The sequence below is a fragment of the Bombina bombina genome, chromosome 12 (assembly GCF_027579735.1).
Source record: "Bombina bombina isolate aBomBom1 chromosome 12, aBomBom1.pri, whole genome shotgun sequence".
Lineage (NCBI taxonomy): Eukaryota > Metazoa > Chordata > Amphibia > Anura > Bombinatoridae > Bombina > Bombina bombina.
The window spans coordinates 158,512,098-158,529,033 of NC_069510.1; the positions used below are offsets into that span (position 1 = coordinate 158,512,098).

Here is a 16,936-nt window from a genome sequence, read left to right on the forward strand (position 1 = left end):
AATGTAAAAATAGCCTTGGTCCCAAACGGACAGAAAATGGAAAAGTGCTCTGGTCACTAAGGGGTTAAACAGCCCTGAAAACAGCCCTGACATATGTATTTTTCATATGGGTCCCTTTTTAAAGCGGCAATATGGTCACCCTACCCATAATCCAATCCCGGCCTTAAAATCACGTGATTGCATCGACAATCGTGTGATTTCATTTTTACAGCAAGTGATTAAATCAGAGCTTTGTTCTGATCTAAGCACTTGGACCCGGCATAAAGGGGTTAAAGGATGCTACTGCAGTTAGAGCTTACAATTAAAGGGTAATACGCTTGAATTTTAAATAATTGATTATTACTAACATATACTTCAGCAGTGTTAATGCAACAATTAATAGGTATTTGCAATAAAGTATAGATGGCTAGCAGTCAAAAAAATGTCATGCTCTCATCGATAATACTGTTCAAAATAGTTTACAAATGTTCCATAATGTGGCCCAGTCTAATCACACTGCAACGACTTTCAAAGAATGATATGATTAAAGAGCGTTAAGGATTACTGATTTAGTCAAATAAATGTGCGTTGCTATTTGTAAGTAGCCCTCTAGTATTGCCAGATATCTTTTGAGACCATAGAGCATTTTTTGCAAATTAAAATTAAATACAAAAAGAGAAGCCCATTATCCTTCCCAACCCACCTTTTTGATAAAGCTGTAATCAACAGCGAAATATGTCAGGGGAAGGTTGGAAAGTACAATGGACTTCTCTTAAAGGGAAAGGAAACCCAAAAATGTTCTTTCATGATTTGGAAACAGCATACAATTTTAAACAACTTTCCAATTTACTTCTCTAATCAAATTTGCTTCATTCTCTTGTTATCCTTTGTTGAAGAAACATAATTGCACTACTGGCAGCTAGCTGAACACATCTAGTTAGCCAATCACAAGAGACAAATGTGTGCAGGCACCAATCAGCAGCCAGCTTCCACTAGTGTAGGATATGTGTATTTTCAACAAGGAATACCAAGAGAATGCAGCACATTTGAAAATTGAAGTGAATTTAAAAGTTTCTAAAAATTACATTGTCTATCAGAGTCATGCAAGTTTAATGTTGACTTTCCTATCCCTTTAAAACAGCTTGGGCAGAGGAAGTCCAATGAGGATCATCATAGAATACACTCTTTAAGGGAGATTTGCCAAGCAGCCTATGCTGCTATCTCCCTGTGTAGTTTCTGGCTCACCGGAAACTGTAGTTAAGAAACAGCGGTCATAAGACCGCTGCTCCTTAACTCGTCCGCCACCTTTTCGGTGTCAGACTGCAATCATCCCGATCAGATACGAACGATCTGGATGATTTACACCCCCTGCTAGCAGCCAATTTTCCTCGAATGTGCAGGGGGTGGCATTGCAAAAGCATTTCTTGTGAAATGCTTGTGCAATGTTAAATGCTGACAGCGTATAACCCGGGGTTTGATAAATAGACCCCATAGTATTTACTAAAGAATCCCAGATATTAAGTATGTTACTATTTCGCTGTATTAAGGTATGTGTCCATAAATGTATTAAGGTATGTCACCAGTAAGAAGTGCAATAACAGAGCGGACCTAAAAAAAGCCTATAGCATAGGAACCAGGTCTTACAGAAAAGTAAGAAAAGTCAGTAATTATGATTGCTGTGTACCGGAAGCAGAAGATTGACTTGATTCCACAGCAGCTGATGAGACCAGAACAGATAAGGAAACTTTAGCTCCAAAAGCAGTTAGAGTCTGGGCCTGCATGCCTTTTACCCATTTGCAACATATTAAACTGAGAGGCCTGCAACTCCTCCAGAAAATGGGTTAACGCAGTGAGTTGCTAAGAAAGTGTGCTGATTTTGCTTGCCATTTCTGCTAGATCCATAGTGGCTTGGTCTATATCTGTGGTAAAATGTTCATTACCTTGTTTAATTTCTGGAACCAGGAGTAGAGAGGATGTGCTGCAGTCTGGAAACAGCAGCAGGTCATTGATCTTGGAGTAGGCAGGAAGCTAAGGTTGAGGAGTGAGTGCAGCAGAGTAGTCCGGTAACTTGTAAGGGTCAGTAGCTATAGGTAACAGCAGAATCCATACACCAACATTAAGGGGGCAGGCAGACAGATCATTCTTTAGTCAGTTCTATAGGCCAGTGAATAGAAAGCAGTACAGAACAAGCAACAAAGTCAAGGGAGGAGCAAGTAGTTAGGTCCAGGAGACCTTATGAGGCAAAACAAGATCAGGAACACAAGGTATTTCATTAGTATAATAACCGCATTCATTTTAATGCCTCCTAAGTGAACCCTTGATACAAAACTTGCCACGGGCTAATTTTCTGTATCAATATTATAAAAAGTGTTGTCCAAAGCAGGGAACAGGAACAATCTTAGTGCAGATTCATCCTCAACTCCAATGCTACTTGCGCTAAGCTCTTCTCTTTTCACCAGGGCTGAACAAATAGTAGTGCTCCCTGTTGTTCTAAAAGCACTAACAACCTTCAGCTTTGTAGCACATAGGTATAAGGACCACACATCATGAAACAAGAATCGGTCAGAGTGGTGTAAAGAGCTGGTCTCTGGAACAGTGGAAATGTGTTCACTCGAGTGATAAATCCTCATTATCTGGCAATCTGATTGAAAAATCTGGGTGTGGCAGATGCTAGGAGAATACTTACTGGAATACATAGTGCTGTAAAGTTTGATGGAGGAGAGATAAAAGTCTGAGGCTGTTTTCCAGGGTGTGGGCTATGTCCCTTAGTTCCAGTGAAGGCTACAGAAGAAAAAGATATTTCAGACAATTGGGTGCTTCTATTTTTGTGGCAACAGTTTGAGGAAGGCCTTTTCCTGTTTCAGCTTGAGTTTGCTCCTGTGCACAATGTGAGGTCCATGAACACATGAGTTTAGTGTGGAGAAACTTGCATGGTGTGCACAGAGCCATAACCTCAACCTCTTTGAACTCCTTCGCGATGAATTGGAACACAGACTGCAAGTCATACTTTCTTGTCCAACATCAGTGCCTGACCTCTTTTGGCTAAATGGGCAAAATTCCCACAGACACTGCCCACATTCTTGCGGAAAGCCTTCACAGAAGAATAGCATCTGTTTTATCCATAAGGGAGGAGACAACTCTATATTAATACCCATGGCTTTTGGATGGGATTCCCCTCAACCTCATAGAGGTGTGATGGTCAAGTGTTCATAAATATACTGTATATAGGCAGCATTAGTCATATGCTAAACAGAAAGTGCTTATAATGTAAATAAAGATTTCCATTTACAGAATGATTTTGATATAATTTAGTATATACAGTAAGTAACATATTTCACACACGTCACAGTTTTACCTGATATTGAAAACTATGTGCATGAAAGTGCACTGTATGTATATCTACTTCATTGCCCATTCCAATGAGGTGCCATCTCACTTTTTCTCCAACTTGCATAGTGAGACCGAGTAAGTTTCCATACATTTTTCCATTAATACCTATAATAAAAAATGTAATTGAGTCAAAACATCCTTTAGCTGTGAACAAAATATTGATACCTACAGATCTAACCAGTTTTAGCACTATGCTGGGCAATAGCCAACTGTAATTACAACAACTTGCCTAATAAAGCCTTTATTAGGCAGAAGGTACTAGATAACACAATTTCTAGCATCTCTGAAGATATATATATCATTAATATAAGTATAGCTAATCAGAGCCTTCATTAGGCAGATGGTACTAGACAACACAATTTTGGATAAATGCTAAGACTCCTTTAAATGAGCGAAACCGTTAGTAGATAGCAAGTTATTACCCGGCGTAGACAGATAATAGAATATTAGGTCCAGACTCACTTTACTGAGTAATTCAGATTACTTTAACATAAGATCCTGCTTAGACAAGCCAGAATAAGGCTATCACAATAATTTTTCCATAATAGTGTTGAAGTTTCCACTCTACCCAGGGTCTTATCCTTTATGCCACCTATTTATTTAAGTCATTATACCTACATTCTGGAGATGTGTTTTTAAGCTCAAGCACAGGCAGCAGATATCATTATAATTTTGCTGACATTTTAGTATTACTTAATAAAAGTTACATTTTAATATAAATCAAGGTACTGTGTTGATAGTATGAACTCATAAGATGTTTTCCACATACAGTGCATAGAAGCATATCTTTTGAATTCAGCTCACACCTCTTGTGAACTGAGTCAAGTTGTTGTAATTATTGGATTAATGCTTAAAGCACTGCTCCCAAAGTGAGACCTAATTACTTGAGCATTACTCCAATTCAAGGTCCTCAGGGAGATTATCACTGATGATATTCATACACAATAAGAAATCTATACAAAATTGAGGATATTTTTGTTTTTCTTTTGTTTTCCTTTTTTCTTATTTGAATAGCCAACTGTAGTTTGCCTGTTAAATGTGTCCAGAGATATCTGTTTGACATGATAATGACTCAGGTTTAGAAACAATGGGGTTGATCAATTTCTAATGGTTGATAATTATTAGCATGTTAACGGCTGTGATTAGCCATTTTCCATGTAAACCGGATTCACAATCATTCATTATCATTGTTTATCAGCAGTACATTTTTTATTATAGTTTTGGTGGAAAATTGGCATATGCTTAATGTGCCCTCTTTTTCTGATCTCAATCCAAATTGTTGATATTTAATGACACATTTACAGGGCCATTTGTCACTTATCAAATTCAACTGCTAAACTTAATAAACTCCAGAGAACGCTTTTATACTTATTACCAAGTACCCCAAATGTTTTAAATGTTACTTGGTTTTGCACATAGGCACTTGATGGAGAAATTGCTGTAGTTGCAATTATGGTCATGTCTCCTTTTAGATAACAACTGTAACTGCTATATAGTGTAATATACCAAGAACATATTTTGCACCATGGGCCTTTTTTTCCACTGTTATTTAAATTGCCCCAGCTAGTGCCAAATTTATGGACGTACCAGTTCTGTAATGTTTGCTGACTGCGGCAATGATTGCATGCGTGCTCTGTAGTATATTTACAAGTTTATTGTAGGCAGTGAGCGCATGCGTGCACAACTGCCTTTGCAAGTTTTTTGTAGGCGTGGCCGTAGGTAGGCAAACGTAACACAGTAGGAAAATATTTAGAATGACAGGTTGCTATAAAGCTACAGCCTGCACTTCTTAGGAGATGGCAACGCTGAACTGTGTAGGCTCTGTTCTACAGTACATGCCTGTTGTCCAACACCAGTAAGTAATTGGATGTGGAATAGATGGTTTTAATGGGCAGTGGAAGCAATAAATATTTGTAAAAGAAATATAACAGTAAATTAAAGTTAATAGATGTATATTGTTAAATATGTATGCCTGTTGTGAACGTTTGAATAAACCTGTGCTTTGAAATGACTATAATGGCTCTTTAAAGGCACGTCATGTGCACTGCATATATTCCCATGCAGTGCCTATATAAATTGTTTATTGTTCCTAGGTCATATTGCATATTTGTACATGACTATTCATATAAAAAATATACCATGCATTTTATTGCTCTCAAGAAATTCTTCATCCTCTTTGTTTACATCTTCTGGGTGCAAAGAATATGTTTGGATATTGTCGTCCAGATACCAGGATTTATTTTCATCAAAAACCATAAAAAGGAGAGAGAACCGTGTTTTGGGTTCTTGAAGTCCAAACAATAATCTTTTACAGATCACAAGAGGACCAATTAATCCACTGTAAGTATCCTGGAAATAAATAAAATATCAATGGCTAAAATTGGTAGTATAATTTTACACATTGATGTCTAATAAATCAGATAGAGCTGGATTATTTGGTAAATTTAATAATATTTCTATAGGTTGCTGTTCTTCGACTTAGTAAAGTCTTCAAACACCAGTGAAGGCTTAATGCAGAGGTGGAACTACTGGTGGTGCAAACACACTGGAGTCATAAGTGTAATATTGTTTGTTCCCTCCCACTTTCTGAGTGCTGTTTTTTTCACACAAAACTGTATAAAATCACTCTTAGGGGACGATTTATCAATGTCTGGTGGACATGATCCGCTGTAGTGGATCATATAAGCCAGACATACGCTGTCGGCATTTAACATTGCACAAGCAGTTCCCCTGCATATTCGCAACCAGCCGCTAGCAAGGGATGTCAGTAAACCCGATCGTACATGATCGGGTGGACTGCTGTCTGCCGCCTCAGAGGTGGCGTATGAGTTAAGGAGCAGTGGTCTTAAGACCGCTGCTTCTTAACTCCTGATTCTGGCGAGTCTGAAGGTTTGCGTGAAAACAGGTGCAACAGGCATCATTTGGGCCATGATACATCGGCCCCTATATCTGTTCACTGCTAAGCCATTTTTACACCCCAGTGCTGAGCCAATTTTGAGCTTTATTTACTACTTACATTTTAACACTATTGTAAATCAAATTTCAGTGAGTGACCCATACAAATTATATATATATTTTTTTCCAGCAGGCCCATCAGATTCAGAATATGCCATATTTAGATTTCATGACGTGATATAGCTGCGGCAAAAACTGGAAAAAAATGTATAGTTTGTTAAGATTTTAGTAAGTGATATTGAAAATGAAGGAGGGAATTGTCTACTATAATATAAACTTTATTAGGGGTCTCACTCTAGATATAATAGATTTTTTAGCTTACAAATTCCCATTCTTCGCAAAACCCCATGTGTTGTATTTTTTACTTTTTTACATAGATCTGGATTTTTCCAATACCCCAGGTGATTCTTTTTAAAATGAATGATGTAACCATGCACGTTGGATGGCTACTGTGTGTCAGCTGTGTCGGTGCAAATGTATTTTTAAAGATTGTTTAATAAAGAGCTTTCTGAGAAGTCCGGATTGGAGGTATTTGTGTTTTGGAAGCTACAAGGTTACAGGGTTGGGCTTTCCTCCTTTTTCTGGACTCTTTGGTAAGCGGCTTTAAGAAATATGTTTGTCTTAATGTATACTCTTTGCTTTGTTTTAATTTCGATTTTTCAGAACGAACAGGTATACAGGTATAGATATTGCACTTGATTATACTCAATGCATTCTCCATCAACAAATTTGTACAGTACAATATAATATAATTAAAGTCAGAGGTGGGATTCAGCCTGTTCTCACTAGTTCTTAAGAACATGATACAAAAATTTAGAAAAAAAGGTTTTGTATTATAGAGAATTAGAGACACTGTGACTAAATTTTCCACCACTGATTCAAGGGATAATAAATTCAAAACATTTCTGTTGTATATATGAAAGAACAATGATTAATCATGTTTTAAACAAGTATTTAGACAAACTGGATAAATTGTTCATTAGCTGATATAGACAACTTTCCCCCCTCTATGGTGAATAGGGTTGCCGGGTGTTTAGTATTTAAACTGGCTGTCTAGGAAATATTTTTTTAATTGAGTCTAATCCAAGGGCATATGGTCATATACTGTAGTTGGAAGGGGATTCATGAAGATCAGTCTGATTTATGGTCTGATGGGAGCATATAACCAACAGTGACTTTTGACCTATGGATCTGATCTGAGGTCTGATGCTGGAATACAAATGACTGGGGAACCAGGGTAGCAGATCTGATCTGAGGTTTCATATGGGCGTATAACAGAGACTACAGGCAATGAGGTCTGAAGTCTAAAATGGAGATGTCTGACAGAAGTAGCAGAGCCAAGGGGGTCTGCTGAAAATACTACCTAGAACTTTCCCCAGACCACCGGCTGGTCATCTAGTATTTTTTGTAGAGGACAGCTGGCAAATCATATGAAATGGGTTATTCAAGATAGACCCCATTTTAAATGCAACAAATTAATAACAAATACTATGTTGAGTTACAGATACAGAAAAAATAGGGTATTCCATATTAAAATTTCAGGCTGTCCTGCAAGATGTGTAAAACCTGTTTTCAAAAGACTTCCTCCTCAGCCCCACCATTGTTAAAACCTTTGCTACACCATTTGTTTTTGAGACCTTATCTTATAGACACCATTTAATGAAAACTAAAAATGTAATCAGGCCACACCACTTGGCCAGGAAGAACCCCTGCTGTTTGTGAACACAAAAGAGAAACACAGGTGGAGTCCCATTGTCTAGGAACTTTGGTGGATGGAATTAAAAACAAATGGACCCTCACTCATATGTTAATGGAATACCTGCTGGCTTACTCAGACACTCCTTAACACAAGGCACCACATTTGCTTGGGAAGGACATGTAAAAATTACCAGTATTGCATTACGTGTGTAACTACTTCAAAAATCTGATAACTATAAATATAGATAAGTTAAATATGGAATTAAGTATATAAAATAACCAGTATGATATGAATTTATATATGCCTGTGTATCTATGTATATATATATATATATATATATATATATATATATATATATATATATATATATATATATATATATATATATATATATATATATATATATATATGTGTGTGTGTGTGTGCGTGTGTGTGTGTGTGTGTGTGTGACTTGTACATTTTTGTATTGTATATAAATATACTGGACTGATTGCATTGTATTATTAAGTTACCAAAACCTAATTTTAATGATAATATTGGCTAAGATTGTATTAAATAACTGTTGTTAGTAACAAATATTGCATAATTGGTTCATGTTGATTTAATTTTACCTTGTCATAGACTTCACTGTTAGATATATACCCATAGGATCAAAGCAAAGTGTAGTAGCATATTTTATTTCATATTGTATCAGAGAGTTTGTTTTGTGTATAATTAAATGGTATATCATTTGTTAGTAGCTTGTTTAATGTTTAATAAATCTGTATATATTTTTCCAAACTGAATCCTCTTTACTCCACAAATATAATTCGCCGTGTTGATTAGAACTACTAAAAAAAAAAACTACTACTAAAAAAAAAAATAATACAAATATATTGGAGGTTACCGCTGAGATAGTTTTAATTATATCTGCAACCTTATATAAAATATATAACACGTTGGATGTTACTGCGGAGATAGTCATAATTAATATTGTATTCTAAAATATATAACTATAATGTTCCTTTTAGTTTCTTTTAAATGTGTCTTGTGAAATATTATTTCATTGTATGTGCCTCAGACGGAAAATATACATAAAACCCAGGAGCGCTTATACCAGCTGATTATCTTTAGCTGCAGACCACTTGACCATAACATCTTCTATTGCATTACATTGCAAAAAAAGCAAACAAAGAAGCAAACTATTGCATAGCATTTGTAGTAAACTCATGGGGGTTTATTTGTACAGTTTTATAAATGGTAAATCATGAACCACACTTTTTTTTTTTTTTTAGTTTTTGGGGGCATTTAGCAGCTGTGTAAGAATGTCTAACATGTCTATAACTGGAGTTTAGTGAATGGATTTCTTAATTAATGTGAAATTAAAAGCTCACCTTCACTTGATCCACTTTTGAGTAGTATGCCCAGGTTAAGCAGTCTGGATCTCCATTCATCGCTGGCCCAGACCTTTCAGGCACCTTCCAAATATAGGCTTGTGTGTCTCCTACAATAATACATTCAGAAATTACTCTCTATTTTCATCCTCAGTCTTAGTACTTAAATATCAAATTAATTGTAAGGGATATGATTACTACTGTTATTATAAGATTTATCAATGGTATAGTGTTGAACAGTTTTAGTTTCTTGTAGGAATATGTTGTAACACCTACTACTAGCTACTAGTGATGCAAAAATTACTTTCATATGGGTATAATTACACTCTTGTGTTAAGATGTCTTAAAGGTATATAGCCTAGTCAAAATTAAACTTTAATTCAGATAGAGCATGCAATTTTAAGCAACTTTCAAATGTACTACTATTATCAAATATTCTTCATTCTCTTAGTATCTTTATTTGAATGTAAACTTAGGAGCCGGCCCATTTTTGTTTCAGCACCCTGGGTAGAGCTTGCTGATTGGTAGCTACATTTATACGCCAATCAGCCAACGCTACCCAGGTGTTTAACCAAAATATGAGTGTCTCCTAAGCTTACATTCTAGCTTCAAATAAAGATACAAAGAGAATGAAGACAATTGATAATAGGAGTAAATTAGAAAGTTACTTAAAATTGCATCTGAATCATGAAAGTTTAATTTTGACTAGACTATTCCTTTAAGAAATGATTGAAAAAAAACAGTAGCACTGATGTGGTGCATTATGTTAATTATATATTTACACCAAAGGTACAACATTTTTTTTAAAAATATATAAGTGGCACCTTAATATTTCTCTGTGGTAATATGTAAGGATATATGTACAAACAAGGTAAAGCAGTGCTTGTATAAAGTCAATAGAAAATCCTCAAAAACTCTTTTAATGGTCCTTTAGAATAATCAGAATCCTCAGTTAGAAATAGAAACTTACCTTACTATTTTTAAGGCAGATGGACATTCCAAAGTTATTTGGATTTAATTTGAAGCCAAAATTCAACGTAATCTATCTAGCGTAATCCCACATACCATTTATTCAATAGGTGATTTTGAGATGTCAGTGCTCCTTCAAACTGCCCCTGCTTGTATCTTGTTTTAACTATTTGTTTGTAAGATTTATAATTTGCTGTGAGATATTGTCAGAGATACTTTTTGCATTTATTTGCTGTGTTTAAAATGTATTATTACCTGGTTTAGTTGGCATTACTGAGACAGAATCAGTTTTTACTCCATGTGCATAGATTGAATAAGGTCTGCTTGCCTTGTTATTAAAAATTATTTTTATTTTATCTCCAACATTTGCCATTATAAGTGGACCTGTCAAGGAAAGTTATTAGACATTTTAATATTTTTCCCCAAAATATATAGGTATAGATCTATACAAACAGTACATCTATATATCTACATATATAGCTATATACTATATATACTGTATATAAATCTAGATACATAGATATCTATCTATATATATATATATATACAGTATATATATATATATATATATATATATATATATATATAATATATATATATATATAATATATATATATATATATATATAAATTATATATATATATATATAATATATATACGTTGATTGGAGTAGACGTGTTAGTCCAGAGATTTAGATATCAAAATAACAAGAGTATTGCATTGAGCAATGATACTTATTTTATTGGACTAACTATACATTTATAAGTTGACAAGCTTTCGGAAGAGTTCCTTCCTTTATCAAGTCTGAAGCAATACTGACCAATTCAATGGAATTTACAGATTGTATCTTAAAACACAGAATAGCTAAGAAGACAGTGCAGGGAGAGGAGGAGGTGTCGTAAAAATCATGAGGGGGGCTTAGGTAACAGGCAGACAGTGTCCAGTGTAGGAGAACAGACAGGGGAAATATATAGCTATACATAGAGCATATACTGACATAAAGTTATATATCAACATTGAATCAATATCTATAAAGATGTGAAATTGTATATACAGGGGGAATACAAAAGTTAAAAAAAGACAAAAGTGTGGACATAGGCTTACAATTTCACATCTTTATAGATATTGATTCAATGTTGATATATAACTTTATGTCAGTATATGCTCTATGTATAGCTATATATTTCCCCTGTCTGTTCTACACTGGACACTGTCTGCCTGTTACCTAAGCCCCCCTCATGATTTTTACGACGCCTCCTCCTCTCCCTGCACTGTCTTCTTAGCTATTAGCTATATATAAATCTAGACACATAAATATATATTTTTATACTTTATATATAAATCTAGATACATAGATATATATCTATATACTATATATATAAATCTAGATACAGATTTTTATACTATATATATATAACTTTAGATACATATACATATATATATCTGTATTCTTTATATATAAATCTAGATACAAATGTATATACAGTATATATAGCTATACAATATATAGTATATAGACATATATATTCTATGATATATATATATATATATATATATATATATAATATATATATATATATATATATATATATATATATATATAACACGCAGAGAAAACCCAGCACTCACTTACAAGCTCTCAGCTAAGATTTAAAAGCAAAAATGGAAAGGTTAGTTACCGCATCCGGCCAAATGGGACAAGCCCAGGTACCTCATCAAGGTCCTTTCCAATACCTGGGACCCTAAAACAGCCACACAATGCAGCTTTCAAATCCATACAAACTGGGAACAAGGGAAGGGTGCACAGGAATATGTAATCACCCTAGACATATACAAAACACGGAAGGGAACTGCACTCTCATACTGGACCGGGTACACATCCCATGACCCTGCAACATGCTCAGCCCTGGGTGTCACTGGCACTCACAGGAAGCTGTGCTGCTCCCAGAGTCACAGGCAGTTAATCCCAGTCAGGTCTGGGTGCAAGAACCATAGGGAAAATTACAAAACAAATTAATACAACACACAGAGAAAACCCAGCACTCACTTACAAGCTCTCAGCTAAGATTTAAAAGCAAAAATGGAAAGGTTAGTTACCGCATCTGGCCAAATGGGACAAGCCCAGGTACCTCGTCAAGGTCCTTTCCAATACCTGGGACCCTAAAACAGCCACACAATGCAAGCTTTCAAATCCAAAGAAACTGGGAACAAGGGAAGGGTGCACAGGAATATGTAATCACCCTAGACATATACAAAACACGGAAGGGAACTGCACTCTCATACTGGACCAGGTACACATCCCATGACCCTGCAACATGCTCAGGCCTGGGTGCCACTGGCACTCACAGGAAGCTGTGCTGCTCCCAGAGTCACAGGCAGTTAACCCCAGTCAGGTCTGGGTGCAAGAACCATAGGGAAAATTACAAAACAAATTAATACAACACACAGAGAAAACCCAGCACTCACTTACAAGCTCTCAGCTAAGATTTAAAAGCAAAAATGGAAAGGTTAGTTACCGCATCTGGCCAAATGGGACAAGCCCAGGTACCTCGTCAAGGTCCTTTCCAATACCTGGGACCCTAAAACAGCCACACAATGCAAGCTTTCAAATCCATACAAACTGGGAACAAGAGAAGGGTACACAGGAATATGTAATCACCCTAGACATATACAAAACACGGAAGGGAACTGCACTCTCATACTGGACCGGGTACACATCCCATGACCCTGCAACATGCTCAGCCCTGGGTGCCACTGGCACTCACAGGAAGCTGTGCTGCTCCCAGAGTCACAGGCAGTTAACCCCAGTCAGGTCTGGGTGCAAGAACCATAGGGAAAATTACAAAACAAATTAATACAACACAGAGAAAACCCAGCACTCACTTACAAGCTCTCAGCTAAGATTTAAAAGCAAAAATGGAAAGGTTAGTTACCGCATCTGGCTAAATGGGACAAGCCCAGGTACCTCATCAAGGTCCTTTCCAATACCTGGGACCCTAAAACAGCCACACAATGCAAGCTTTCAAATCCAAGCAAACTGTGAACAAGGGAAGGGTGCACAGGAATATGTAATCACCCAAGACATATACAAAACACGGAAGGGAACTACACTCTCATACTGGACCGGGTACACATCCCATGACCCTGCAACATGCTCAGCCCTGGGTGCCACTGGCACTCACAGGAAGCTGTGCTGCTCCCAGAGTCACAGGCAGTTAACCCCAGTCAGGTCTGGGTACAAGAACCATAGGGAAAATTACAAAACAAATTAATACAACACACAGAGAAAACCCAGCACTCACTTACAAGCTCTCAGCTAAGATTTAAAAGCAAAAATGGAAAGGTTAGTTACCGCATCTGGCCAAATGGGACAAGCCCAGGTACCTCGTCAAGGTCCTTTCCAATACCTGGGACCCTAAAACAGCCACACAATGCAAGCTTTCAAATCCAAACAAACTGGGAACAAGGGAAGGGTGCACAGGAATATGTAATCACCCTAGACATATACAAAACACGGAAGGGAACTGCACTCTCATACTGGACCAGGTACACATCCCATGACCCTGCAACATGCTCAGCCCTGGGTGCCACTGGCACTCACAGGAAGCTGTGCTGCTCCCAGAGTCACAGGCAGTTAACCCCAGTCAGGTCTGGGTGCAAGAACCATAGGGAAAATTACAAAACAAATTAATACAACACACAGAGAAAACCCAGCACTCGCTTACAAGCTCTCAGCTAAGATTTAAAAGCAAACATGGAAAGGTTAGTTACCGCATCTGGCCAAATGGGACAAGCCCAGGTACCTCGTCAAGGTCCTTTCCAATACCTGGGACCCTAAAACAGCCACACAATGCAAGCTTTCAAATCCATACAAACTGGGAACAAGAGAAGGGTACACAGGAATATGTAATCACCCTAGACATATACAAAACACGGAAGGGAACTGCACTCTCATACTGGACCGGGTACACATCCCATGACCCTGCAACATGCTCAGCCCTGGGTGCCACTGGCACTCACAGGAAGCTGTGCTGCTCCCAGAGTCACAGGCAGCTAACCCCAGTCAGGTCTGGGTGCAAGAACCATAGGGAAAATTACAAAACAAATTAATACAACACACAGAGAAAACCCAGCACTCACTTACAAGCTCTCAGCTAAGATTTAAAAGCAAAAATGGAAAGGTTAGTTACCGTATCTGGCCAAATGTGCCAAGCCCAGGTACCTCATCAAGGTCCTTTCCAATACCTGGGACCCTAAAACAGCCACAAAATGCAAGCTTTCAAATCCAAACAAACTGGGAACAAGGGAAGGGTGCACAGGAATATGTAATCACCCTAGACATATACAAAACACGGAAGGGAACTACACTCTCATACTGGACCGGGTACACATCCCATGACCCTGCAACATGCTCAGCCCTGGGTGCCACTGGCACTCACAGGAAGCTGTGCTGCTCCCAGAGTCACAGGCAGTTAACCCCAGTCAGGTCTGGGTGCAAGAACCATAGGGAAAATTACAAAACAAATTAATACAAAACCCAGAGAAAACCCAGCACTCACAAGCTCTCAGCTAAGATATATATATATATATATATATATATATATAATATATATATATATATATATAATATATATATATATATATATATATATATATACACAGTATATACATACAAATACATATTTAGACATGTATATGTATGTATCTCTATGTTAAAGCCCTTTGGCAGCTTTTTTTTCTCTAACATCCGAGATCTCATATCTTTGAGCCCTTATAACTTTTGTGTCAACACTGTGATATTTATTTGTTTTTAATCGGTGTGAGTGATACAAATGGTCTACCTTCCCCTTGAAACCTACATTTAGAATAAAATGAACTTTATTTGTAATTTCTAGATATCAACTCATTCCTGTACCTAACCTACTTCCAGGCATGATCATATGAAAGCAAATATAACTAAACAATTGATTTTGAATGCTATGGTATAAAATAAAATGTATTTTGTAATCAGTATTGTTTAGAATCTATTTTAACTGTTAAACATATTTACCCAGAATTCCCATGTGCTCTTTCTTTTCTTTCCGTTTTGTAAATGTTTTGTCTGTATATTCTTGGTACACTGCTTTTTTATATTTTGAGCCAATAAATTTTTCACCTTTGTTTAAAAATACATCCCCAGGGCTTAAAGAAATAAACAAAAATGCATGTTATATATTTAGAGACATGTTCATGTAATTATACAGATAAAAAGAGTCACTGTAAAGTAAAATCATTTCATTAGTTACCTCACATCTTCCATCATGTACATCTCATGTTCCCAGGTACGATTTGGAGAATAATCCCATTCTACTTCTTCTGCTGCAATGTAATATGTTTTTGTGCACGGGATCTCAAACGTAGGCCTCTGCCAACCACATGATTTAACTCTGTAATGCTGTTTCATGCCTCCTGTGTAGTGATCAGTGGTCATGCACTTAATATCAAACAATCCTAGAAAAAGATGTATAGTCATGAAATTTGCTGCAATGTTTTGTAATAACTATTTTTTTCATTTATCTAATATACATTTAGCCCCTTTTCAATTAGCTTAAAGAATGCATTTCATGTCTGATTCTTTTATACCAAATCAATGTTAAAGAGACAGTTCACTCCAACTTTGTTATTGTTTAAAAAGATAGATAATCCCTTTATTACCCATTCCCCAGTTTTGCATAACCAACACAGTTATTTTAATACACTTTTTACCTCTGTGAATACCTTGTATCTAAGCATCTGAATAAAATTATTCAAAAGTTATTAAAGGCTCAAAGATATGAGGTCTCAGTTATGCAAAGGGATTTAACATTGAGATACATACAGTACATATAAATGTCAAAAGATGTTTATGTATGTATGTATTTATATATATATATATATATATATATATATATATATATATATATGTCTATATATGTGTACATATGTATTTATATGTGCATATATGTATTGGGACGTGCAGTCATTGGAGGTAGGTGAGGTGCAAAAAATAATAAAAAATAAATAACTTCATTTTTCAACTCCCCCCAGGTCCGGCATAATTGGTATCTTCCATATTGTGCAATAAAAGGTAGGCAGTGAGCTGGTCTGCTGCCCTCCATTGAGCAACATGCTTGCATGATAGTGTATGACCCGCGTTTGATCCAGCACCACCCACTGCTGCGTTGAAAAGCTCATTGCGGCCCATACGCTCCCAAATGAGGCTGCTTTCCTAGCAGCCTCTTGAGGGGGGAGCCAATCAGTGCTGGAGTGATGCCAGTGACTGAGAATAGGGAAGATCAAATAATCCCCAGAGGTGCGCTGGTGCTTTGAAGGAGCTGGTATCGGATACTGTGTGATAGCTGAACTCGATGCTCGTAGAACTGTGGCTGCACTCTCGGAAGTAATCCAAACGAATACCCGGCTGTAGACAAAAAGAAAGACAAGAGAGGCGCCAACCATAAAGCAGTATCATCAGGACAATGGACCAGGAGCCCCCCCGTGCAGGAAATACTCACAAGAGAGGCGGCACACGTACTGTGCCTATTGAAGCAGA

At 36.8% G+C, this 16,936-nt stretch overlaps 1 protein-coding gene across 1 annotated transcript in view; it reads right to left on the reverse strand.

Annotated features, from left to right (window-relative positions):
• Nucleotides 1-2,760: 2,760 nt before the first annotated feature.
• Nucleotides 2,761-16,936, reverse strand: part of LOC128642716 (ceruloplasmin-like) — a 15,234-nt gene continuing 1,058 nt past the window's right edge. Inside the window, exons 2-9 of the mRNA XM_053695493.1 lie at nucleotides 15,651-15,855; nucleotides 15,416-15,546; nucleotides 10,621-10,749; nucleotides 9,397-9,506; nucleotides 5,508-5,718; nucleotides 3,335-3,474; nucleotides 2,987-3,070; nucleotides 2,761-2,856 (exon numbers count right to left, since the gene is read on the reverse strand). Of these exons, the coding sequence (XP_053551468.1) occupies nucleotides 2,761-2,856; nucleotides 2,987-3,070; nucleotides 3,335-3,474; nucleotides 5,508-5,718; nucleotides 9,397-9,506; nucleotides 10,621-10,749; nucleotides 15,416-15,546; nucleotides 15,651-15,855 (1,106 nt within the window). The remainder of the gene's footprint in view (nucleotides 2,857-2,986; nucleotides 3,071-3,334; nucleotides 3,475-5,507; nucleotides 5,719-9,396; nucleotides 9,507-10,620; nucleotides 10,750-15,415; nucleotides 15,547-15,650; nucleotides 15,856-16,936) is intronic.